At 51.4% G+C, this 26,297-nt stretch overlaps 1 protein-coding gene across 10 annotated transcripts in view; it reads left to right on the top strand.

Annotated features, from left to right (window-relative positions):
• The window catches only part of Mitf (melanocyte inducing transcription factor), a 178,901-nt gene that overhangs the window by 139,217 nt on the left and 13,387 nt on the right, over positions 1–26,297 (top strand). For 8 of the 10 annotated variants that reach the window (XM_078033611.1, XM_078033605.1, XM_078033603.1 and 5 more), the window contains 4 exons: positions 15,609–15,836; positions 16,803–16,886; positions 18,774–18,869; positions 24,866–24,983. In XM_078033611.1, the coding sequence (XP_077889737.1) occupies positions 15,759–15,836; positions 16,803–16,886; positions 18,774–18,869; positions 24,866–24,983 (376 nt within the window). In that variant the 5' untranslated portion in view covers positions 15,609–15,758. Of the gene's footprint in view, positions 1–14,420; positions 14,582–15,608; positions 15,837–16,802; positions 16,887–18,773; positions 18,870–24,865; positions 24,984–26,297 lie in introns of those variants that run through there. The other 2 variants (XM_078033609.1, XM_078033610.1) reach the window with 2 other exon arrangements.

Genomic DNA, 26,297 nt, shown 5'->3' with positions numbered 1-26,297 from the left:
ATGCACAGGAGGGTTGAGGGATGCACAGGAGAGTTTGGGGGATGCACAGGAGGTTAGGGGGATGCACAGGAGGGTTTGGGGGATGCACAGGAGGGTTAGGGGGATGCACAGGAGGGTTGGGGGATGCACAGGAGGTTAGGGGGATGCACAGGAGGGTTGAGGGATTCACAGGAGGGTTCGGGGGATGCACAGGAGGTTAGGGGAATGCACAGGAGGTTAGGGGGATGCACAGGAGAGTTTGGGGGATGCACAGGAGGGTTAGGGGGATGCACAGGAGGGTTGGGGGGATGCACAGGAGGGTTGGGGGGATGCACAGGTGGTTAGGGGGATGCACAGGAGGGTTGGGGGGATGCACAGGAGGGTTAGGGGGATGCACAGGAGGGTTAGGGGGATGCACAGGAGGTTAGGGGAATGCACAGGAGGTTAGGGGGATGCACAGGAGGGTTGGGGGGATGCACAGGAGGGTTGGGGGATGCACAGGAGGGTTGGGGGGATGCACAGGAGGGTTGGAGGGATGCACAGGAGGGTTCGGGGGATGCACAGGAGGTTAGAGGGATGCACAGGAGGGTTGGGGAGATGCACAGGAGGGTTGGGGAGATGCACAGGAGGGTTAGGAGGATGCACAGGAGGGTTAGGAGGATGCACAGGAGGGTTAGGGGGATGCACAGGAGAGTTAGGGGGATGCACAGGAGGGTTAGGGGGATGCACAAGAGGGTTAAGGGGATGCACAGGAGGGTTGGGGGATGCACAGGAAGTTAGAGGGATCACAGGAAGGTTGGGGAGGGATGCACAGGAGGGTTAGGGGATGCACAGGAGGGTTGGGGAGATGCACAGGAGGGTTGGGGGATGCACAGGAGGGTTAGGGGGATGCATAGGAGGGCTTGGGGGCCCAGGTTTCTCAGTGTTGTCCCCTTATCTAATATTCCTCTATTCTCCCGGTGGCATGCTTTTCCTTAGTCATTTCTATTATTTCAAAAAAGCCATCCCCCTGCCTTCCCTCTCCACTGTCTGTGTGTTTTTGACAAGGGCTGCCTTCCTGAGCAGAGTCCGTGGTAGAGGTCTAACCCCCAACCCACACTGCTTCGTCTGGGGGGAGGAAGGGAACTGTCACCTGGGGCCAGGGTTCAGGCCCTCTGTGGGGTGTAAGTTAGAAGACGCCTTTGTTACAGGGAAGCTTCGGCTTGGACGGCCGTTGAAACCGCTTGTCATCTTGCTGGAAGTCTGAGTCTGTTTAAGGTCATTTCTGCACTTATCTGGCATGAGTATCTTTTGAGACGGAAATTTTGGGCAGAGGATATTGGTTTCGTGCCGTTGCTGCCCCTTTAGCTTTTTTGTTTTTCTGAGTGGTTTGTAGTTTAAAAAACACCGTGTGGGGCAGGGTGGAGAGTGTTATTGCTGAGAGCTTGGGAGAGAGCGAGAGGGGCTGATGTGCACTGTTGTCTGCTACCTGCAGCACGGTGAGGAGAGTGTTGGCACATGTCGGTGTTGCTTTCCAGGACAGCGGTGCTCCCTCCGAGTCTTTCATCAAGAGGTAGAGACTGTCACCTGATGTGCTCAGATCTGGGCGGCACACTCCCAGGGCTACTCAGAACAATGAAGGGTCACCCGCCGTAGGACTCTCGAGTGCTTTTGGATCACTGGAATTGGGCACCTGGGTTCCGCGTGCCGGGGCATGGCGTGTGCTTCTTGTGTTGAGTTGGTGTGTCTTGGTTTCCCAGCCGCACACTCCCTGTCCACCATAGAGCACCCCAGCGGATGTGCTGCAGCCCTGAGTTTTGAATCAGGCTATTTCCAGCGGTGACAGCATTTTCCCTCCTTCCAATTAACAAAAAAAAGTCTCCTTTGCACATCCAGACAAGACATGAAATAAGTGTCACCTCACCAGGAGGCCCAGATACAAGGAGGAGGCTCATCCTGGGTTCCTGAGTTGTCTGTGCCACTGCTGTGGCCAGATGAGGTTTTGTGCCTTTTCTGAAATCTGCTACTAGGAGTGGGGTGGGGGATTGGCGCCTGTCTTTTAGGGCAGGACTGTTGCCAGGGACTGTCTCCTGCCCAGGAGCATGTTTAGCACCCCCAGGCCTCTCCCCCAGATGCCAGCAGCAGCCCTCCAGCCCCACTCCCGGTGTCTCCAGACACGTCCAGCCCTTCCTAGGGGCGAAATGGCCTGAGTCTGAAAGCCACAGTCATCAAGGGTATGAGCACTTAAACATAAACTTGGCCTGGACGACCCTCCCTCTGTCCCACGCCTGGCCCTCCAGCTGCAGCTCTCTGGGGACAGAAACGAGGTATTCACTCCATGTTGGGGTCCGTCCTGTGGCCAGGCATGGATAGAGGGAGTGTATGAGGGTTTGCTGACCCACATGTGTGGTCCTGGGGGTGGAACCCAGGGCCTTGCACCTGCTGGACGAGCGCTGCACCATGAAGCCACGGCCCCGCCCTGTTTGGTTGTACCCAAACCGCACACTGAGTGGGTGTTTCACAAAAGGGTGCCGTGGACGTTTCTCTTCTTCCCAGCCTTTCTGGTGGTGGCTCACAGTTGGATGTATGGCAACTGACATTTCAGGGATACAGTGGCCTCTTTTCTTTCTCATAAAGGCATTACTATATCCTACCATATTTTAACCTTTCCCTTCAAAATCCCATGATACTTAGACGCTTTTGGTTAACAAAAATTCCTATTGAGCCTGGATGATTCCTCTGGCCGGCCAACCCCATTCCCTACCTCTCCCACAAAACAAGAGAGAGAAAACATCATCCCTTCAATTACTCCAAAGTCCCCCAGGGCATTTTCCCAGAATAAACTTTCTCTTGGACCTTCTCTCTTGTCAGTCCTGCCCTTATCACCCTTGGCTGGCGAGGGGGCTGCTGCTTCTCAGTTAGGAATCGGGACCCCTTTGACCCCCTTGGCCCCTTGGACAGGTGAGAGTGGATTTGTAAAAGGCAGCTCCCTGGTCATGCTGGACGGCCACTGCAGAGCTCTCTGTGCTGCCGGAGGCCCGGCAGCCTACGGCACCTGGACCCTGTGCTTGCACACCCACAGGGGGAGCCTGTTGCCTCCCAAGGGAGGGACGGCAGTGGTCACTACCTCGGTTGGTGCCAGAAGGGCTAAGCAAGCAGGTCCACTGAGCACTTGGAAAGGCCACTGGGCACCTGGCCGCCTCCTTTCCACTCTTTAGTTCTTTCTCCTAGATACAGGAGTCCCGACATACCCCCGCTTTCCCACTTCTCAAAACCTGTACCTCCCTTCTCAAAAGAAGTTCTCCATCTTTCTCTTCTTTGTACCCTTCCTTCCTGATTTTATCACATAAAATTCCAAGTGGCACTCTCCCAGCCATGCCGGTGGGACTTTTATGGCTATATCCTATCTTTATAGATCTTTGTACATCTGCAACCTGTTTTAATCTTTCTGAGAATTTGCTTTTGTAAACGATGGTGAATCTTTTTTTTTTTTTTTTTTTTTTTTTTTTTACAAATTATATATGTATTTTTTTCCTTTTTGGTAATGAGAAAAAAAAAACACAGCTCCTAAAATCCCCCGTATCAGCTAAGTTTCAGTTTGTTGCATTTTTTATCTGACAGAAACGTGGATGATTGGCGGTTTCCTTTGGAAGAGGGAGTCCTCATTCCAACCTCTGTTTTGATCTGCAGAGGTCAGTGTGGGTTCCCTTCTGTATCCTCTGCCCGGGTTTAGAAGATGTTTCTTTTGCAGCTAAGACACCCGCCCCTATTGATCGGTGAAGGGTCTGGACAGCCCCAGGCACAGGAAGGTAGAGTGATTCAGGCCTCAGTCACGAGCAGGTGGCAGCAGGCTTGCACATGCCACCGTCACCGCAGTTCACAGAGGGACCGTGTTTACTAAGTATGCTGTCCTGCAGTGTTTCCTTCCATGGAAAAAGAAGATAGTGACAGAGGCCACACCTGTCATGCCAGCTTCCCCAGAGGCTAAGGCTGGAAGCTCACAAGTTCAAGGCCAGCATCAGCAATCAGGGAAACCTTTCAAAAAGCGCTTGGGCTGTCGCTCAGTGGTAGAGCTCTTTCTGTGGCTTCCTTCTGCAGTACCAAAAAAAAAAAAAAAAAAAAAAAAAGAAAAAAGCTTGCCTAGTTTTTTGGTTTTGTTCTGGCACTGGGCACAAACCCAGAGGCACTCCTCCACGGAGCCACATCCCTAGCCCTTCCTATTTTTTATTTTGAGAGAGAGTCTTACTAGGTTGCTGAGGCTGGCTTTGAACTTGTGAAGGTCCTGTCTCAGCCTCCGGAATCACTGGGATGATCGGCGTGTGCCACGGTGCCTGGCCCTGCCTACGGTTTTAGGGGCTGGCGGTTCCCTGAAGCCCAGTTCAAGCATCAGCGACGGAGCCACACTTGGGAGAGAGAGAGGTTGGGGGGAGCTTGTGTGGTGCTCCTAGCTGCGCACGCCCCAGGCTCCGAGAGTCCTGTTTCTGCCATGGCTCCTACATTCTCCGTCCCTGTCTATGTCTGAGTTAGCTGAAAAGCTAAAGAGAAAGTGATGCCTGGGGGGGGGGGGAGACGGCCCTGCCCGCCCTCCTCCTCCTCGCCTCTCCTTCCTGGCGGCCTGATGCTCTTGAGGGGGGTGAGCTCGATGAACTGATCCCCTTGATCGTGAAAGCCGGGCTTCTACGGGAATAATAGAGAATGCTATTTCCTTGCTGACCACTGGCTGTGTGGTCTGTACTTTTCCTTTGTTCTGTCTCTCACATTCACCAACAGCTGTCAGGAAGTTAGTATCCACCAACAATAGAAGTCCCAGGTCCGAAACGTTTTTAGCAACTTGCCCAGGATTCGAACTCAGATCCAGCTGACGTGCCAGCGGGGTGCTTGACAATCCTGAGCTCTCTGCCCCGTTTCTCGTTGTGTGGGCCCTGTCCTCAGCTTGGGTGACCCTTGCGGGCACATAGGAGGTATTTTACAGCTGTGTGCATCGTTTGTAACTTCTTCGTGGGGGAGGGAGGGAGGCCTGCCAAAGTGTTGCCTAGGAATCCTGTAATGTCTGCTGTCCTTAGATGAGAGCCGACACAGGACAGCAAGCCGGGGACAGCACCCAGCAGCTTGGATCCTTTTCCCACCAGGCACCACCATGTTGCTCACGTCTGGCCATGGGGGCCCCTGTCCTCTCTTGCCTGAGTGACAGTTTGCAGTATTTGTCAGATGTCATCACTTCCCTGTGGCAGACTTTCCAAAGCCTCCTATGGGGGGCAGAGAGGTTCCTCCCGGGGCCGTGGGGACCGCAGCATCCAGCCCAGACGGCCTCCCAGGACACGCAGGGCCTGGTCCCACTCCGGCGTGCCAGCTTTGTGGCTGCTGATCTCGCTCTTTCTCCTGCAGCTGCCAGGCTGCGGCGTCCCGCCTGCCCTCCGGGGCGTCACCAGGGCTGGCTGCTCGTCCAGGGCATTCTCAGCAGCTTCCTTGTTTACTCTCTGCACACACTTGTCCCTGGGTGAGATTCGGCCTCTTTGGGGGTCACTTGATGCTTGTTTGTGCTTCCCAACTTAAAGGCGACTCTTCCGAGGTTGGGCCTTTGCCTCCCCTCTGCTTGTCCTTGCTGGCTGCCAGTGCTTGGTGGGTGCTGTTGGCATGGGTGCTGGTGGCATGGGTGCCCGTCAGGAGGTGGGCCTGGCCTAGGCCCTGGCGCAGCGCTGGCAGCCAGGTGGAGCCGTCGCCCGGCTGCTGCTGTTGGTGGGTGGGAATAGCGTCATTGCATAATGCATAAAGCAGGCCCGAGGGGCTGCCCAGACTCCACGGGTGCTCAGAGACCCCTCGGACCCCTCGGTCTCATGACACGCGCCCTGGAGTCTGCTAACAGGAGGCAGCTGCTTCTCCCCAGTTCTCGGTTCTGTGGACTTGACCTTCATACCAGTAGCGCTCGGCGCTCCTCTCTGGCGGGGCCTTTCTGACTGACCTTTTGCTTAGGCCCCAGGCAGTGCGTCCATCTCTGACAAACCCCACCAGGGCCAGTGCCTTTAGAGCGTGGGTCCCTGTGAACGCAGGGAGCGGCCTAATGATCCCTAATACCCGATAAACTGGGAACAATGGGCGCATTTGAGGAGGAAGGCTAAGACAAAAAGACGTCTGGACTCAGAGGCCCTCCTAGGGGGGCCGTGGAAAAGTTCTAGCACGTGGGACGCTGCTCCGTAACTCCCTGGGGGGGGGCAGGGACCCCGGCCAGCCTCACAAAGGGCCATTATGAGGCCCCGCTGAGCCGGGAGTCACAGCCCTTTACGAAACCAGAAAAATGTGTCAAATATTATACAAACACGGACTGTCTGGGCTCCAGTGTGAGACCAGGAATTTCATAACCAAGAGGGCCCTCCTAATCTGATCAAATACTTCAAGAATAAAGTGACACAAGGCAGATTTCACCATTGTGTAACAACGTCTCTGTTTTATTTGTTGCTGGCCAAATGCTCAATGGAGTGGTTTATCTGTTTTCTGTTCACCTAGACCCATAGGCATTTATTTTTGTGGGATGTATAGTTTGCCATAAAATTAGTGCCTTCCCTTTATAGAGAATGTAGAAGAGATAAGTAAGACCCTAGCCCCTTGGTTTCATCATGCAGGGAGAGTCTCCTCTAAGGCTGTGCAGAGTGACTCTCCGTGAGCTGGGTTTGGCTGGTCTGTGGCCTCGGTGTGCGCCAGCTACATGGTAAACCCTCTTCAGAGAGCAGGGATGAGGTGTCCCGGGCTGCAGCATCCCCTGTGACTTGAGAGCATTCTTGCTCCTTAAATACGTCATAAAGCCTGGAAACCAGTGGCTGTGTGGCGGCCACCTGTATGCACCTGCCACTGCAAACACCTGTTCTCAGCAGGAGGCACGGCTAGCCCGGGGGCATCTGGCAACAACTGGAGCAGTTTTTGGTGGTCTCCACTGGAGTTGGGGGCGCAGGGGCTGCCGGCCTCTAACAGGGAGGACAAAGCACTGCCAAACATCCCCCAGAGCACCAATCGGCCTCCAGCACAAAGGTGTCAAGGCTGAGAAGCCCAAACTCTGTGGCTGTCTCATATCTGAATCTATTGCCTGTTCTTACACATTTATTTCCAATTTCTTAATATCAAAAAATTGACAGGTGACTTCTCTTTTAAAGAACCAACCAGATAGTAAACATTTTAGTCTTTGGGGGACACGTGGTACATTACTTAACTCTGCTCTTGTAAGAGTTTGGAATTAGTCGTAGACTGTGCATACATGAGCGGACATGGCTGTGTGCCAATAAAGTTTTATTGACAAAAGCAGTCGGTGTGCCCTTGGATGCTAGTATCCCCACACCTGTTACAGACGTTGCTCTGATGGGCACCCTTGTTTCTTCTCCCCTGTAGCCGATGATCTCCCCAGGAAAGTTCTAGAACAGGGAAGTAGCTGGATTGGGTGTATATTTGGGATTCAAAGGTTCATATCATTTTACGTCATTTTATGTGATAAAGTTCTACCGATTTCTCAGATGAGAGTGTTCATTTCCGGTGGCTTTCTAAGCATACTGATGCCACTGCCATTCAGTCAGGTTTAGAGCCACCTCTAGCAGTGTGGGGGTGAAAGGGTGAGGCGGGTCTGCAAATCCAGTGTCCCCCGTGGGTGGCGGGTTGGTGAGTGAAGCCGGCCAGTGTTGGTGGGCACGAGGAGAGTGGTGGGCATGAGGGGGGTGGAGGGCAAGGGCCAAATCCAAAGGGAGCAGCGTCTCAGCTGCCACCTGGCCCTCCAGGGTGACAGTCAGTGTTACTGCTTACTCTTGTGTTTGCAGAAAACCCAGAGACCTGAGTTGGGGTCAGAAGGCTCCCAATTTCTAATTGTTGGCGACAAATCCATAGAGCTCTAAATACCTGGTAGATAGGTAAATCCCACCTGTGGTCTGTGTCCCTGCACTACCAGCTGGGGGCCTGCCCTCTACCTGTGACATGCTGGACCGGGGTCGGGGGAGGGGAGGGGGTCTGCAGGAGAGACGAAGGCAGACCCCCAGGCCTGTGGTTGTGTGTTTCACGCCCTCGGGGCCCTGTCGCTTCTTGTCCTCCTAGATGAGGACTGGCCAGCTGAGGGCTGACCTTGGCAGGAAGGGCGCTTTCCCTCTAGGAGTAAGTGGCTGCCTGTGGCTCAGCTGCCTGGCCCGGGGACCAGCTCCTCCCATGCTTTCTGAAGTAGCCGAGGTGAGCGAGGGACTGTCACCCCTCATTTCCTGGAGGCTGCAGGGTCTGGCCCTGGGCCTCAGCTCCTGGCCTCTGTGCCCTTCAGCCTCGCCATCCTCACTTTTTCCTTGATTCACTGAAGATTTGCCCAGTGCCCAGTCAGCACTCCATGAGGTGGGCTTGGATCGGCAGGGCTGCGGCTGGGGGTAGATAACACCAAGATCTGGGCCTCAAGAGTTGTTTCTGTAGTCAATCAGAGGTCGTCACCATGCATTAAAAGCCAAAACAGAACTGCACAGAGACTTTCAAGAATATCTTGCATGGCTACCCAAGTGACTTTCTTAGCTGAATTTTGATTGACCTAAGCTAGGGATGCAGATAAAATTCTTCATGTCTTGGATATGGCAGACAGTTTAGAATGAATGGATACTGATCCTGTTTTCTATATTTAAAAAGCAATCTTCCTATTTACTAAGAAGGAATTCCTGAGTTTTTTTAATATATTCTTTTAGATGCTGATAGATCTTTATTTCATTCATTTATTTATATGTGGTGCTGAGAATCGAATCCAGTGCCCTGCCCATGCTAGGCAAGCGCTCTACCACTGAGCCACCACCTCAGCCCTCAGGAATTCTGGTTTTACTAATGAATAGCAATCTTCCTGTTTGTTACCATCAAGGCCATTCATAATAACTGAAAAGATCCTCAGAGTGCAGGACGCTAAATTCATGATCTTCTCTTCAAACAAGCGGTAACGAAGTTAACCAGGTCTTGTTTCTTCTCCCCTGTATAAATTTGCTCTTGAAAGTGACATTTTTATTCCAGGATGATAATTACACCACAGAAAGGTGGCTACCACTGTCAGATCTGTCCTGCTTCTATCTGGCTAAGATAAAACTTGTTCTTTTTGTTCTCGTGATTTTTGGTTCAGTCTAAGAGAGAAGAAATAACCTGTGTTTTTTTTTCCTCTTTTATTTTAATTTTTTTTGATTTTTATTAATTTTTAAAAAATTTATATGTGACAGTGGAATGCCTTACAATTCTTATTACACATATAGAGCACAATTTTTCATACCTCTGGTTGTATACAAAGTTCATTCACACCAATTCGTGTCTTTATATGTGTTCCTTGGATAATAACGTCCATCACATTCCACCATCATTGCTAACCCCCTGCCCCTGCCCTTCCCCATAACCTGTGATTTTGGAGTTTCCTGAAGATAATACCTTTTATTCTGCGGCCATTAAATATTGCTTATCCTGCAGCCAAAGCCTGCCTACCTTGTAGCTTATAATAAGTACCCCGTCATAGGTCATTAGCTTGGGATAAGAGACCTGCTAGGACTTTTTGGTAGGGCTGGTCTGGTTGATTCTAATATAACATCAGATTTGTAGAAAAGCAGATTTATCTTCCTTCCATCTGTACACAGTTACAACTCCTGTCTCTGATTTCAGAAGCCCACAAAGTGAAGAGGTAGGAAGGGCTGTCTGAGAGTCTGCAGGCCAGGGCTGAGAGGCCATCCATGTGGGTGCCGTGTGCACGTTGGGACATGAGCCCGCCTCTTGGTTCACACAGGTCTGTCTTTCCCTCTCTGCCCACATAAAGCCCGGGATCAAAATTGATCCCCAGTGCAGCGTGTCTGTCCTCTTCCACCCTGGCCAGGGTCGTGATGCCCTGGCTCTGGGTTCTCACCAGCATGTCTGCTTCTTGTCTTTAAGATGGGGATGATGAAACATACCCTCTCTTCTTAGATGGAGGACCTCCAGTTTAGACAACATTTGGAAATACGACTCTTATGTGTACGTACTCTACTTCTCCTTATAAAATCACCCCGTTCCTTCCTGCAAACCTTGATAAGGCTTCTGTGTAACAGGAAAGCTCAATTCTAGTTTGGTTAAACTTTCCTTAGGGAGCGAGGGTCAGCATTTCCTATAAGAAGCCTGACAGTAGCTAGTTCAGGCTTTGGGGGCCAGCTCAGGCTCCCAGGGTACATGCCCCCTCTCCTCATTCTGGGGTACTGTCCAGCTGTGCTGGGGTGCAGGTGTGACTGTGTGCCGACAAAGCTTTTCAACATTGACGCTTCAATTTCATGTAATTTTCATGTATCCTGAGATGTCAGTCTTCTTTTGATTTTTTTCCAACTATTTGAAAACATAAGATCGCTCTTCTGGGGGCTGGGGTTGTGGCTCAGAGGTAGAGCGCTCGCCTAGCATGCACGAGGCACTGGGTTCCATCCTCAGCACCACATACATGTAAAATAAAGATATTGTGTCCATCTAAAACCAAAAAATAAAGATTAAAAAAAGAGATCCCTCTTCTGTTGATAGGCCACACAGGAACAGAGAGCTGGCGGGGCGCCTCAGTCCTGTGTACCCTTCCTCCCTGTGGACTCTTTATTTTTTCTTGTCCTTGGCACCCACCTTGGCTGCTTCTCCCTTCGGTCAGCATTCATGTCCTCGTCACCCTCCTTCTTAGCTGAGGGTTCCTTCGCACAGATCATTCAGAAGCGAGAGTCCTGTGGTCGGTAATGTCACCATTGCGGGATGGAAGGGGGCCTTGGTCCTCATCAGACTGCCACCCTGCAAGGCTTGCCGCCGTCGCTTACAGAAGCCAGGTTCGGGCGGAGCTCAGTTGGCAAAGCATCGCCCAGCGCCCTGGGTCCTACCGCAACCCTGAAAACAAGAAGAAAGCTCGTTTTCTGTTTCACCATTTCTTCCCCCGAGGCTTATGAAGACATAATTGACTTATTTGTAAATTGATATTTAAAAAACATTTTAGAAAGAAGGTGGTGGGGTCATGGTAGTGAAGAGCCATTGAGTCATCCCTTCAGTGTCCCTTGAACTTACCGAAGAACACATTTTCTCCCACCACACGAGGGATCTCAACACTCTGTTGACTTGTTGGAAAACAACGAGATCCATCCTAAACTGAAGAGCTGTGGGAATCTCCATCCAGTTTTACTCGAATTCTGGGTAACAGTGGATGAGCACAAGGGCACTCGACCTGCTGGAGGGTCTTCTGCCCCGGCAAGTCCTGTTCCCGCAGGACGGTGGCATTTAGAGCCGGAGTCTGACCTGGACAGGGATGTACTCCAGGATCACTTTAGAATGAAACTGATGGAGAATGGCCTGTCAGCGTCCCTCAGGAAGTGGCAGAGCTACAGGGAGGTGGTCAGGCAGCGATCCAGTCCAGTTCTTCCGTTATCAGTTCAAGATCTGGAAGAAGGAAGGAAACGGCAGAGAGATAGGGGCCATAGCTAGAAGCAGAGTTCCAAAGCCTTTGGATTTTCACGCTGCAACTCGGATGGCAAGCAGAATCCATAAGGAACATGATGGGTGTCAGTGATTGGGGTGTTGGGATAGTGTCCTAGTTTTGCTTGGCGGTCTGTGCTTCAGAGATGAGCCGTACCGTAGAGTGGTGGTCAGCCATTGCTATCTGAAGTCCTTAACACGGGTGTTTGGTTTAAAGGTCAAAAGCGTGGGTATGATCAGGAAATCGTAAAGATGTTTCTGTCCTCTGTTATACTACGTGCATGTTCTCCTTTGCGTGACGGGTTGACTATTTCAAAATCGATGAGAGCCAAGTTACTAAGAAGCTGTCAGTTCGATGGCTGAGCGGGTTTACCATTGGGAAGGGCTGGAGAGCCGCACGGTGGTGCTGGGGTGGGGGTGCCGGGGCCCCCCAGGATCTTCTTCCAGCGTGCTCTGCATGAGGGTCCCACTTGCCACCAGAGTCATGCCTGGTGTGGCCAGGGCAGACGGTGCCACCATGCTGACCATGTTCTAGATCAGGGTTCTCATCGTGTGACCGGAGAGCCTGGGGTGTCCAGGACCCTAGCAAGGCTCTGTCCCTCAAAACTTCTGTCGGAATGAACCGACCGTCCTCCTCTTTCCCTCCCATCCCACGGCGGGCTGCGTGACAGGCCGTGACGATGTCACTCTGACACCAAGGGGCACGTGGCGGGTATGGTCCTCCGTTTCTGGAGGTCTCCACTTTAATTCCCAGAAGGGTAAGTGTCGAGAGGCACAACCCACGTGGACACGGTCCCTCTGAAGGCCTTAAAGTGTCCTAAGATAAAACCCTGGTGGAGTTCTGGGGTGGGTACTGCCTGTGCCTTGTTGGGTGGTGCAGACACACCTGTGTGGGCTCTGTTATGGCTCCCCATGAACACAGGAGAACACGAGAGCCGGGAGGAGTTAAGGACTGGCCGCAGGTCACTGGAATAGCAGGTGGAAACCCAGAATTGGAACTCAGGCCTCACATTCTTAGCCACCTGTCCCCTGAGTTAGGAACTTCATCTCTCAAAGCAGCAGCACCAGGCGATACCTAGACTTGGACAGGACTTCCCAGAAGTGGAGACGGTAGGCCTCCGCCAGGGACTGTCCATCAGTCCCTGTCCCTTGGACTATGGGAAACAGAGCCTGTTCTCGGGGTTCGTGGGCAGAGCCCAGCCCGGCACGTGTTTGATTGGGGTCATGCCACATGGAGAATAAGACAAACAGCTGTCCGTTACTTAAACCCAGAGCATTTTACTTACTAAAAGAAGCTGGTGTTGCCAGCTGCCCTTGAACCACTGGGAACCATGGGCTGGTCCATCAGAGAGCAAGTGGGCGGCCGTGTGGCCCCTCTAAGCCTTCTCAAGATGCACCCTCTTCTTGTCACCTTCTCTGCCACCCCAGTCCCTCCTCACAGCTGCCACGTTGTCCCTGCACATCCTGGTGGGAGGCCGGCTGCCTTCACCTGAAGGCTTGGAGGCTCAGGAGGCCGAGGGCAAGAGGATGAGGGAACCCGCTGGGCCACCGAGACCTGCACGTGTGGGACCTCAGTGACAGGGCCCGGCCAGGAGCAGGTGGCCTTGTTCCTGAGTGAAGCAGAAACTCGGGTTCATTAAGGACTAAGGGCCTGTGGGTGAACTGGCGTCTATTTTTAAACGTGCAGCCCTTTCTTCTCCAAGCTGCGCCCGCTGCCACCGACTCTGTTTATTTTCATAGTGTCTGTTGTCCTCGTCATTGTCGCGTCTGGACCCTTTATGGAGCTCCGAATGTGTCTCCGAGACCTCTGTGCGGTGAGGTCGGGCACTGGAGAGAGTCCAAGGTGGTCATCTCCAAGGATGTCACAATGCTGCGTATTTGGACAAAATTAATGAATGTAACATTTTTATGCTTAAAATACTATCTTCCCATTTCAACAGTGACCATGAGGCCTGTTCATCATTATTTTAAAATATCTGTGTGTTTCCCCTTTTGTTTTGGTCCTGGGCACTGAACCCAGGGGTGCCTAACCACTGAGCCACCTCCCCAGCCCTTTTTATTTTTTTAGTTTGAGACAGGGTCTTGTTAAGTTGCTTAGGGCCTCACTAAGTTGCTGAGGCTAGCCTCAAACTTGTGATCCTCCAGCCTCAGCCTCCTGAGCTGCTGGAATCACAGGCGTGCGCCACTCCCCTCCCCCCGGCTCTGCTCTTGGCTCTTTTTGCCTCACCCCATACTGTCCCTTTTACGAAGCTGGAAGTGCTGTCTGTTTTCACATGGGCTCGTGTTCAGCGTGTTCTGTGATTTGCAGTGCCGAGCACACAGCGGTGCATAATGATCCAAAGAATAGACACATAAATGCATCAATTATGTGTAATGGTAACCTGTTGTTCTCTAGCTCCGAGAATAATACTAGAAAACCTGTAGCAAACATGCCCATGCTTCCCAACTTGAGGGCTCCATTGGGAAAAACCTTTCTTTGTTCCTATGTGTCTCGCATCTGGCTCAGGGCAGCCCCCTCCTCCTGATGGGGTGGGGGAGACGGTCATCAGGCCCCGTGTCCACCGAGCTAAGAGCTCTCTGCACAGAGGCGCAGGATGAGGCTGCTGAGGTCGACCATGCAGCAGGCCCCCCTCTGTGAAAGAGGTCTTCGTGAACTCGGAAGTGGCAGCGTTGTGTGGCCACTGAAAGGTCTCCTGTGTAGCCGTAGCTTTTGGGCAACCGATGGCCCCAAAGGGGGCGCCCAGCCCCTAACCTATGGCTGGAAGAGAAATGCCATTGTCTATTAATACCACCGGAACGAAAGATGAATCGTGAATCGGCCTTGATGTACCACTGAGCTGGACTTTGATAGCTCATCCCTTAAAAAGGTTCTTTGATATCGAAGAAAAAAAAGCGTGACGTCAAGCCAGGGGGAAAACCGATATCAATATTTAAGACCAAACTCCTACGGCTTAAAAAAAAAGCCCCTTGTGAGGATGGTTTTTACATGCATAGCTAATTAGCTTAGGTTGTTATAAGCAGGGCTGGGAGGCAGGCTTCGGGCGGCGTCTCGGCCGCTGGTCATGGTGCTGGCCTATGCCAGTCAGTCCTGGGGTTGGAGTCACAGAAAGTGGAGGGAGAATAATCTGCCATTTCTCGCTGGATCGGGGCCACCTAGAGCGCTGTGATGCTGGAAATGCTAGAATATAATCACTATCAGGTGAGCGTTCTTCTTGTTCCTCTTTGGTTTCTGACATGCCGGTGGACTGATTCACCTTTTTAATGTGGCTGTAGTCAGCACACGCACGGTGCTCAGTCAGGGCAAATCTACTCTTTTTAGGATGCTTATGGTCTGATGCAATGAGAAGTAATTCAGGAGAGTTTTGAACAGGGTCCATGGTGGGGTTTATTTCCCCGGCGTGTGGCTGTGTGATCTCCATCTCCTGTTCATACTGTACCCTTTACAGTTAAATTGTGTCTATTAGGGAAAGAGTCGATTTAAATTGAATGTCATTGATTTTTTTTTTTTTTTTAAAAAAGCAGTTATAATTCTGCATTAATGTTTCTAAGGATAAAAAGTATCTGGGTGACTTAGTCATGACTTTAAAAACACATACGTGTTTAAGCGTGTTTTTTTTTTAAAAAAAAAACCTGTTTAACGTGGAGTTGTCTTTTTAATTGAATTCCTTTGTAATTAAAATGTTAATCATTCAAATTAAAGGAGGAGGAGTTAATCCTCGACCAGCTGATTTAAACATTGAAATGTTTACGTTCTACAAGCTTTTTACAGTGACTTTTTAAGGAGTTTGGTGGATTATTTTGTGTGTGTACGTGCGTGTGTTTCAACAGAAAGCTCTTCTCTTTGCCAAGGAAAGTGTGATACACTGAATATGCATATGTGAGACTGCGACTTTGATCTTACTAAATGTTTTCAGGTGCCTTGGAGACACGTTAGCCTTACCGATACTTGCAAACATTTAACGAGTAGACATGAGAAGAAGGGCACAAGGTTTGACAGAGATGGGTAGTTAATTAGCGGGGAAATAAAACAGAGTCTTACCCCCAAATCCTACGTGTTGGACTTTAGACTTCAATAATATCAAAATCCCTTAGCGCGGTGCCTGGTACCTAGGGGCGCTTCCTAGTTTGCTCCGGGTGGCTGGTGGGTCCGCTGGGCACCTGGAGGACAGCCGTCCGCCGCTCGGGAATAACGTGCTCTCTTCTTTTCCCTCCCCGGCTGTGCTCAGGTGCAGACCCACCTCGAAAACCCCACCAAGTACCACATACAGCAAGCGCAGCGGCAGCAGGTCAAGCAGTACCTTTCCACCACTTTAGCAAACAAACATGCCAACCAAGTCCTGAGCTTGCCATGTCCAAACCAGCCGGGCGATCGCGTCATGCCACCGGTGCCGGGGAGCAGCGCGCCCAACAGCCCCATGGCCCTGCTCACGCTTAACTCCAACTGTGACAAAGAGGTAATGCATCCTCCTCTCTGATCCTCCTCCTCCTTCCACTCAGTACCTGTCTGTTGCCTCCTCCTCCCTCCCTGACCTCACTTGCTCATCCACCCAGCCTCAGCCACCAGGGTCTGTCCAGACCCTCCGGCTTCCTGTCCCCCGTCTCTGGGTTTTGGGGTTCACTGCCCCTGACAGCGGCCTCCCGAGCAGGGCTCTGCCTCCCTCACCCCATGCCCTCTTCCCGTCCCTGCCCTCCAGCTCAGGGGGTGGCGAAGATGCAGAGGGGTGACGGAGAGGCGGAAGAGGAAGAGCAGAAATAGAAAAGGTGTGGGACAGGCGGCAGGGCCTGGCCGCCGCTGTGAGTGTCTGGAATATTATTTTTATTTCTCCCTGAGTCGAAAAAAAAAAAAAAAAGATAAAAGAAACAAGCAGCGTTGGCGTGCCAGATGTGAATAATACATACGGCCCCTGAGATTCTGACAGACAAACCAGGGTGGACGGCTGCCTGCATCGGGTTCCATGATAAAACTGCCTGTTACACCCACTTTGGTAAAGGCTGGATGGGAGCCGAGACTCGGACAGACCTGCGAGAGAGCTCACGGTCGCATCAAAATGGAAGCACAAAAATCCCCGAGAGGAGAGTGGTGGTTTAACGCCTGTTCTTCTTTCCGAATCCTGAGACGATGAGCCTCGTTTTTGGTGGAGCCTTTTCCTGGACTCCGAAATGTTCGAGTTCAGAAGTGACTTTAATCACGAGAAGGACCATGTCCTTTCCCTGTGCCCAAACGGACCATTCCTCTGTCCAGATCTGTCATCTAGCAAGGTGACTGGCCCGAGGTCCCCCTTCACCCCGCTGTCTCTGGTTGGATCTGCCTTGTCTGAGAGCTTCCTTGGTCTGTTGCTCCGCTGTCAGCCTCGCTTACGCGTCCCCACAGAGTCACCTGCAAATCCAAACCAAGGGCTCTTCTGGCTTGTGTTTTGCAGGGGTTTTATAAGTTTGAAGAGCAAAACAGGGTGGAGAGCGAGTGCCCCAGCATGAACGCACACCCACGGGCTTCGTGCATGCAGGTAGGAGCCGCTCACCGCCTTCCTGACGAGTTCAGGGTCTCACCTCCACTGATTTCCTGTCTTTCTTTCTTTATTAAGTATGGGAAGCTATGAACTGGGCCACTTTCTTCCCAGTAGCTGAACATTAAATAATTACTAGGTATCTATGTCCAATGTATGTTTCCCCAACGTGGCTTTGGTTCGTTGGAAAGTGCTTAGGTGTATGAGTTTTAATAAGTAAGACATAAACGCTCTTGGTGTGCCATCATCATTGTGTGTTACACAGGTTGGTAGGGTAGCAGTTTTCGTCCTTACAAGTCCTTACGGGCAAGATGTGTCACTTATATTGGCGTACAAGTGGAATCTCCCAGAACACACGCTCTGAGACATGATGGATTTAATAATACCTAGTGGCTGTTTTCCCAAATAACGAAAAGTTCCTCTACAGCATCCTGTTTAATGAATAAATCATGTGACATCTATTTATGTGTGTATGCATATGTTCAGAGACGCCAGAGAGAAAGTAAGCAGCAATAGAATTCTCGTGTTTTGCTTTTGCAATTTTCTGTATTAGAATATGGAACATTTTTGTAGTCTGTACTTTTCTGGATTTCCCAGTATCTACTTGTATGATTTTTTTGTTAGGAGAGGAAAAAAATATATGAAAAAAAAAAGCACATTAAGCCCACCAATGTTATTTTCATGAAAACAAGTGATGGATTCAATTAGAAATCATCCATTAAAAACAAACAAAACTAGTGCCACCCAGAGATGGGATGTAACAGAATGCTAGCAGTTTTGCACAGTTGGCTGCCCGTTATGCTTCTGAGGGATCACTTTGTAACTCTCACATTCACATGTCCACTCCTTTCCTGACAGTGAATTCCTTCTACGGTTTATCCTGAGGTCTCCCCAGAAGCCAACAGGACGGGGAGCATCATTAGCCCCCATTTCAGGGAAATGGTGCCTCTTGAGCTGAGAAGTGGGAGAAGCAGGACTCTGTCCCAAGCCCATGACATAGGGGCTCAGCTTTTTAACAGGAGGCCGAAGGACCCAGGGCAGCATCCCTGTGCCTTCTGAGGTCCCCTTGGGTGCCTGGGAAGCTCTGTGCAGACCCGGGCACACGCACAGCACCTGGCTCACCCACGTGGGCCATTTACAGAGAGGTGTCTGCAGGCTTCTCTTGCAACTGCCGCCGTGCACGTGTCATCGCTGTGGTTTACCATCCTACCTGATGCTTGGGTGCCTCCGGGATAAGATTAACGTAGTGGGAACACGTCGCCCTGGGTGCTCCTGGGGGACAGTGCTCACTGGCTGCCCTGCAAGGAGCTGGTTACTCTACACACCACTGCTGATCCAGGCAGGGCCAGCCAGGGTCCCGAGAGCCACGGTGTCTTACAAGGCCTCCGGAACCAGGGCTGAATTCCCTTCTGCCTTTTCCTCCTCCGGCAGGGTATGGGAAGGAAAACAGGAAGTGGCCGCTGTTGTTCAAGAAGAGGCTTCCTGCCATCTTTCCTGCTCAGAACAGGCAGTTCAGCCTAGTGGGGAAAGCCAGGGGCAGATGGTGGCTCCAGCCCGCTTCAGGGTGTGCTTCTGGGCAGGCACTTCTCCATCTCACCCGGACGGTTGCTGCAGTAACAGCACCGACCCCGATAGGGATGTGTCCGGGTAAAAGATGTAGCCCATGCAAATCCCTAGGTCAGCCCTGGGCACCTGGGACCCCTCAGATGCTGGCCACAGACGCTCAGCGTCCTGGATGTTAGTGGTCTTGTGTTTCCATCTTACTGGGGAGAGGACGGTCACTCTTAAGACCTAACTAAAGAGCATGATCGCTTTAGGTGGGACAGGTCCCTTTTGGGGTGTGTTGCACAGTTTTGCTCATTTCTCTCCTGTGGCTTTTTCCTACAGATGGATGATGTCATCGATGACATCATCAGCCTGGAATCAAGTTATAACGAGGAAATCCTGGGCTTGATGGATCCCGCCTTGCAGATGGCAAACACGGTATTGATGGTCTTGGTTTTTTGTTTGCTTGTTTGTTTTAGAAAATCTTGAGATACTTCCATGATTCTCTCCCTTTGTCCTGAACTCTTATAGTTTTGGGTTGCGTACTTAACCGATTCATTGAGAAATTAAAAATAACAACAACAACAACAAAAAAAAATGGAGAATTATCTTAGTTCACAAATAAGCGACCTTGACACTGGAAATGAAGGGTCTTTCATGAGTTTCTCGGGCTCCCGGGATAAAGCTCTGGGTTCCCTGGAGTCCAGGTGGGCTTCCTGGGAAGGCAGCCTTGCGATTCCCCCGGTGGCCCGTGCCCCGCTTGGTGCTCCTCCCTGTGGTTCACAGTGGCCTGTTCCCAGGTGGTGGGGGGCGTGAGGTCACCCTGCTCAGCAGCACGTCTTCCTCCAACCTCAGTGCAGCAGCCGTGGTCACGGGGCCTTGTGTGTGGTTGTAGCCCTCGGGCGAGGGACAGCTTTTCTCCACAACTCGGAGCCGGTCCCTGTGTTCTTTTCCTTCCTCCTGTGCCTGTGCCATTTATTGCTGTCCTCCCAAAGTCTCCCTGCACCTCCTACTTAGTCCTCGCAACAACTGAGTCACCTTGAGTTGGTCTGTGTCCTTGGCATTAGGTGAGGATCGCCAGGTTGGACAGTCTCGCAGGAGAGTGCGTGGCCAGAGCTGGGTGTGCTGGGTGGGCCGTACAGTCCTCCTCCATTTCCCAGGAGAGGACCTCTAGGCGGGCCTCTGCCGCAGGGAGGGAGCAAGGGAGCTTTAGAATGGGTTTGGGATTTCAAACTTGCCAGACCAAAGACTCTGGAGATCTCTTTCCCAGCAGCGTGAATATACTTAACACTGCTGAGCTGTGCACCTAGAAATAGCAAAGAGGGTAAATTTCATGTGGTGTGTTAATTTTACCACAGCGAAATTAAGACAAAACCCAAACCTCCCAGTAGTGAACGGCCCCAGCCAGGGCAGAAGAGGGCCTTTCCTGATGCACACCAGCTCCTCAGCAAGCGGAGTTGTATATTCAGCATTTCCTATTTCATCTCAGCCCCGTTCTTTAATGCATTTGCTTGAGCTCTCACGTTTGGGGGGAAGGACTCCCACCGTGGAAGCCCACCTCCTGATTTTGGAAAGACCCGATGCTGGGCCATTTTGACACATGTTCCTGTGCCACCTTCCCAACCCTCTTGGAACCTCTGGAGCGTCCCTGAGACGCCACTGCACGTGGCAGCAGCTGGGATCCGAGGGTGGGCATACGCAGAGTGCCCCGGAGAGCTAGCACTTGGGAACTCACGAATGTGCCACGGCACGTGGGTGTGCTCACGTCCCCACGGCCACAGTGGGCCTGTGGTCCCAGAGCTTGGCCGTGGGAGGGGTCTTTCCACCAGTGGCCCCCACTGGCTCCCTGGCCGCACTCAAGAGGCCTGTAGAATCGACCTAATTTCAGAAACACTTCTTTCTTTTTTTTTTTTGGCAATGGTGAGGACCTTGGGAGACAGCTGATCCAACTCCCCGCCGGCCCATGAGCCTCCCCCTGCGTGTCCTCACGCCCGGCTTCTCAAGAGGCCTCTGGCGGAGGGTCAGCACAGCGGTTGGGCTGTGGAGAAGTGGACCAACTGGGTTCAGAACCACAGTCTGTGTCACTTGACTTCTTGATGTCCTGTGCTCCCTGCCTGTAAAACAGGGCTCTAAATCATACCTGCCTCGCACAGTCCTCCCGCTGGATAACGCACAGCATTTATCACTGGAAGCCTAAGTTATACTCAGTAGGATCCCCGGGACATTGATTGTGATTCATTTGTTGATTGACCTGGTGTTCAGGGAGCACTCCTAAGTACCAAGCTCTGTTCTAAGAGCACCATCACCGAGTAATCAAAGTGTCCCTCACAGTGGGGGTCTGCCGTCCAGCCTGGGTCCTGGCTTGCATGAACTCTTCCGTGCGACGACCCTTCTGCAGATAGTTGTAGCGACCCCCCCACACCCATGCTCCCCCTGTAGAATGGGTGCCCACGTGTCCTGGGTCAGGGCCCCCCGGGCATTGGGTGCTGCTCTCCCCGACCTCACTGGTCCTGGATGCTTTCTGAACCTGCTGTCCCTTGAGTGAACCTGCAGGGGTGGTTGCTATAGATGCAAAGGTGAGGGGTGCCCCGGTCACCATGGGGCTTGCACCTGGAGGGGGAGACTGTCGCCCTTCAGTGGACAGTATGACAAAGGAGCAGGGCCATTTCCAGGTAGGCAGGATGCTCTGGAACCAGGTGCATCCATTCCCAGGCAGGAGAGCAGTTCCCTGCAGCCACCGCAGAGGCTCCAACTTCATGCAGCCTCCACTTCTGTGCATTTCCACACCAGGAAAGGCAAAGTGCCGCCCCTTCCAAGTCTTACCACAAATCATTGAGGCACTTCGCTATCAGGGAAGGACGGTAAAATGCAGGGTTTGGGCACACAGGCTTGGAAGCAGGGCTATGCATGCGTGCTCTGTGGTTGTACCCCCTCTGCCTCAGTGTGTCCGCTGTAACATGGGGATAAGGATTGCATCTGCCACCGCTGATCAAGGTGAGAACTATGACTTCATCCACAGAAAGCAGTCCCGGCCCACTGCCCCCACTAGGAGTCAGCTACTCTTCACAAACGTGAGGGATAGTCATCTAAATTAAATAACCAAGCTGCTCTGACCCATCCCCATTTTCATTTCTTTCCCACAGAAAGTTTGAATTCAGTGTTCTTCATGGTAGGCACTTTTCCCTTTTATTTGATTTTTTTTTTGAAATGCTTTATTTCAAGTTAACTACTTAACAAAAAAAAAAAAAAGTGGAAGGAACCCAGAGAGGAAACTATCCTAAGGGAATTGACGTCCAGCAATAACTATTCTGAGAGTACAAGGGCCTCTTGTCCCTTCACAAAGAAGAAAAGTCCCTGTTTGCTTGGGCTAACAGTGTGCAATTGATACTCGGGGAACGGGACCGTCCAGGGAGAAGAAATAATAATGGCTCACAATCATCATTTTCTTGGGAAAATATTCATTTTGGTGGAGCAGAACATTGAAGAACTCAATTCAGACCACGATGGGGGCAAAAAACACGGGCAGGGTGACCTTCTTCCCTCCTCCCCAGTGGGACCTTAGCTGTCCTCTGTGCGCCAGCTCAGGGAGGGACTCTTATCCACTGATAAGTGCTCCAGAAAAAACCATCAAAGACAAAAACAACCATGTCCACGGAAGATGTCCCTTCCTCTCAGTTCCAAAAGTGTCTTTTTTGATGTTATTTTGATGTTAACTGAGTTTATGGGGGAATTTTTGTTACCAAGAAGGGAGGCACAGAATTTTTGTTTTTTTTTTTGTTGTTGTTGTTTTGCAAAACCCAGGATAAAACCCAGACTCAGTTCTTAAATATGCTGAATAGTTCTCTTTTTTAGTGGGGGGAGGTACCAGGGATTGAACTCAAGGGCACTTGACCATGGAGCTACATCCCAATCCTATTTTGTATTTTATTTAGAGACAGGGTCTCACTGAGTTGCTTAGCGTCGTGCTTTTGCTGAGGCTGACTTTGAACTGTGATCCTCCTGCCTCAGCCTCCCGAGCCACTGGGATCACAGGCGTACACCACCGTGCCTTGCAATATGCTGAATAGTTCTTAAACCTTCTGAACTTCTTAAGTGTATATATGTCTGTGTACTATAGACATATAAAATATGGTGAGAAAATGTGTTCCCCTTCGGGAGAGGTTTGGAATCAGATGATTGGATGCCTCTTTTCCAAGCCGGCTATCCATATCTCTTGCCGGTTATTTTCCCACAAATCATCCTAATGACAGGATTGCCTGTTGTGTATCCGATTTGCATATGAAAATGTAATACCTGCCGTTTGCATTTCCCGAGGCATGGGCATGGTGTTTTCCCTTTAGCTCCTTGCTTGGAATCTTCAGGCGAGGTTCTTGATTTGTTAACATGTACAGTTTCCCCCAAATCTGAAACTCCAGCAAGGCAGGAAAGAGGCGTGAGACTTGGGAGCCATTACTGGTGCTATGACCCCAGCCGCTCCGTGAAGTCCCAGCTCTCTGGCCCTTTTCAGGGCTCTGTTGGGATGTGGGAAGGGCTTTCGCTTGGTGTTAAGGAGGACAAGAAGGAGCCTGCATGCTCTGGGCAAGGTGACCCCGAGAAGGTGACCTATTTCAAACAGTGCCACCGAGGGGAGTGACAGCTAATAATGAAAGCCACTTTTTATCAGTGACTCCTCCTTAGTTGGAAGGCCCTACAAGGGGGGTCAAGGACATTTTAAATCAGCTCAGTGTGTGTGTGTGTGTGTGTGTTTGCATGTGTGTGGGTGAGGGGGTAGTTTTATGCATTTATATAGTAAATGTCACCTCATCAGGGACACAGTGGTGCTGGGTCCTGCTGATCTTCCTGTCCTCTCTATCACCCTGGTCCTGTTAGCCTGTGTCAACTTATCCTGACACAAAGGCTCTTACTTGGTGCACACACACACCCCTGTCTAGCCAGGGGCTCGATCCATGGACTGACTTAGATCCATGGATTGATTTAGAAGCCATCCTAGGAATAGATGCAGAGGGCTCTCAAGGAGGGAAGCACAAAAGGTTCCATTTTTATCTCCTGATGGTCATTGAAAGGGCCAAGAGTACTGCAGGTTGAGCACCCCTAACTGGAAAGTCCAGAAACCAAAATGCTCCAAAATCTGAAACTTGTTCAGTGCAAACACGAAGCCACAGGTGGAGAGTCCCCGAGTGCACCTCACGGGGTACACCACAGGCAAAAGACAGGTGCACCGAGCTATTCTGTAAATGTGTCCACAGGCAGTGCGCGTAAGGCGTGAATGAAACAGAGGTGAATTTAGTGTTTGGACGCGGGTGCCATCTCACATGCTCACTGTGCACATGCAGATGTACCAAGGACCCAACACTTCGCATCTCAGCATTTCTGATGGGGGCTGGTCACCCTGGGTGTTGGGCACAGCCTTTACTAGACACCTCTTGACCACTAAATGTTCCCATCAAATGCAAATGTTTTCTGAACTTACTTCCCTCGCACGTGGAGTCAGATCCAGCTGCAATCCAGGGCGGGAGGGCTGTGTGACCTGGAATCCGCAGGGTCTGCCTGGAAGGGTGTCCTTCCTCGCTCTTCCTGCATGGTTGGTGTCACAGCTGCACTTCAGCCACTGGGAGAGGCAAGGTCTTGGGCCTCTTGGGACAAAAAAGGGCGAATAAAACCATCACGTCCAACCAGTGACCAGGAAATGCACTTCCCTGCAAAGGAAGTCAGCACCAGGAAAAATGAATTCTCCACCTTTTGAGCAGTTCAGAGCTAGAGGGAAAACCCAAGGACTCTTGAACTAGCCTGGGAACACACATGCTCCTTTTTTGAAAGTTCTTTTTTGGTCTTTTATTAAAGTCTGTGGCTCCCTCTGGTGGATTTCTGAAAAATTTCAGTTTCAAGGAAATATCTTTAGCAATAAGGAAATAATTTTCCAAAAAAAGAACATTGGACAGAAAGAAGTAAGAAAATTGACTTTGACCAAGAGCTCTGTGGGGGCAAGGCTGTCCCCAGAGCCCGATGTCAGAGATATCGGAACCGTTCCCTCTGCACCTGCATGAGGCCTGCTGTGCCAGAGAATCTGTGTGCCACCTCCCCAGTGTCTCCAGGCTCCCAATAAAGCCACCAGAGAGGCAGCTCACCTTATGTGGTGTGACACTGCCCCTTCGTCTTCCTCCCTGTGACTAAGACCTGTGAGGGAAGAAAAGATACTTATGTCGTATTTCCTGTTTGAAAGAAAAGGTTTTGCCTTTTTCCTCTCCCTCCCTCCCTCCTTCCTTCCTTCCTTCCTTCCTTCCTTCCTTCCCTCCCTCCCTCCCCCCTTCCCTCCCTCCCTCCCTCCTTCCCTCCATCCATCCTTTTCCTTAAGTAAATAAAACAGGACGTGAATTTTATCTGAAACACTTGGTCATTGCTCCAGGGTTTACGTGTGTCCTTGCTTCTCCGTGCAGTTACCCGTCTCCGCAAACTTGATCGACCTTTACGGCAGCCAAGGCCTGCCACCCCCCGGCCTCACCATCAGCAACTCCTGTCCCGCCAACCTCCCCAACATCAAGCGGGAGCTCACAGGTACGTGCCCAGCGGGTGGGCATCTGGTGGGGGCTTCCTGTTGCCTCCCTGGCCAGGCACCGGGACCAGTGCAGTAATGTCTAGACCACCGTGTGTGACCCATGGACCTGTTTCTTGGGGTCTCTGAAGTTGTTAAAATGTGGTGTGATATTTTAAGATGGAGGATTCATACGTGGCCATCCCGGTTCCAGGGATTCCTGAGATACTGGGGACGGGGACACGGCTGTTTCCAGGCACTGGTCATGGTCTGCACGTGCGTGCCCCTTGGGTCAGGGGGGCAGGCAGTGCTCCCCCTGCAGACCTCTGTGCCCTGCCTGGCAGTTACATCCCTTGCCCAGGCCCTGGTGGTGCTGAGTTTGGGAACCCTGCTCTGCCTCTCCTTGGCTCACGTGGAGCCCTCGGATGGGCTGTGCCAACAGCGTATTTCTCTCCTCTTCAGATGCCACGTGGTTTTTTTTTTTTTTTGCTGGATCACATGCAAAAGGTTTATTGCCCGGCAGGGTGGGGTGGAGAGTAAATCATAAAATGGAGCCATTGGGATGGTTGTCCTTGGGGCAGGTGTGAAATTACCCATGGCCACTTCCAGGGGAACCGAGGCAGGAGGTGCTTAGAGCTGGCCTTCTGTCCTGGTGAGGCTGACCCTGCTCCGCCCATTTCCAGCCCACGTTCCCCGCCTGCTGCCAGAGGGGTGATGAACGAAGAGTGGGGATGCGGACTTGGGGGAGAAAATCCCTATCCTGTGGGATCGTGTCTTTCAAAAAAAGCATCTCAAAAAAACTGGCTGAAGAAAGGTTTAAAAAAAATCATTAATTGGGGTTTCAATTGAAATAATTAATGAATAAAACTGTCCCAAGCCCCAAACCCAGTAGGAACCCCAGCAGGAGGCAAGAGCAGAAAGAGCAACAGTAGCCCTCGGGGCTCTTGAAGAGGGGCCATTCCTCCAGGCAGGGAAGGTCCAGCCTGGCAGCTTCTTGACTCAGTTTCCATGCCAGGGGGTTACAAGGGCAGCAAATCAAAAACCAGGAAATGATTTGGCCTGAAAAGAAAACTTGACTCCCGATGAGGGAATTCCAACAGCAGATTCCCGGTCCTTTATTTTCACTCCCACTAACAATGGAACATGTGGGCAGCACCCTGGGGACCCTTGTGACCGTCCCGGTACCCACTGGTGGAGGCTGAGTTTCTGCGTGAATCAGATCCACAGTGATCCGAAAAAGCGCAGACTTCTTTAAAGCCCTCATTTTAGAAAGCGTGATCGTACTCGGAGTGCCGTCAGCCGAGATTCTGTGTGCGTGTAGAAAACGAGATGCTGTG

Source organism: Ictidomys tridecemlineatus, chromosome 16, assembly GCF_052094955.1.
Source record: "Ictidomys tridecemlineatus isolate mIctTri1 chromosome 16, mIctTri1.hap1, whole genome shotgun sequence".
NCBI classification, from domain to species: domain Eukaryota; kingdom Metazoa; phylum Chordata; class Mammalia; order Rodentia; family Sciuridae; genus Ictidomys; species Ictidomys tridecemlineatus.
Note: the sequence above shows the minus strand (reverse complement) of the source record. Positions and strands in the feature narration are given on the sequence as shown.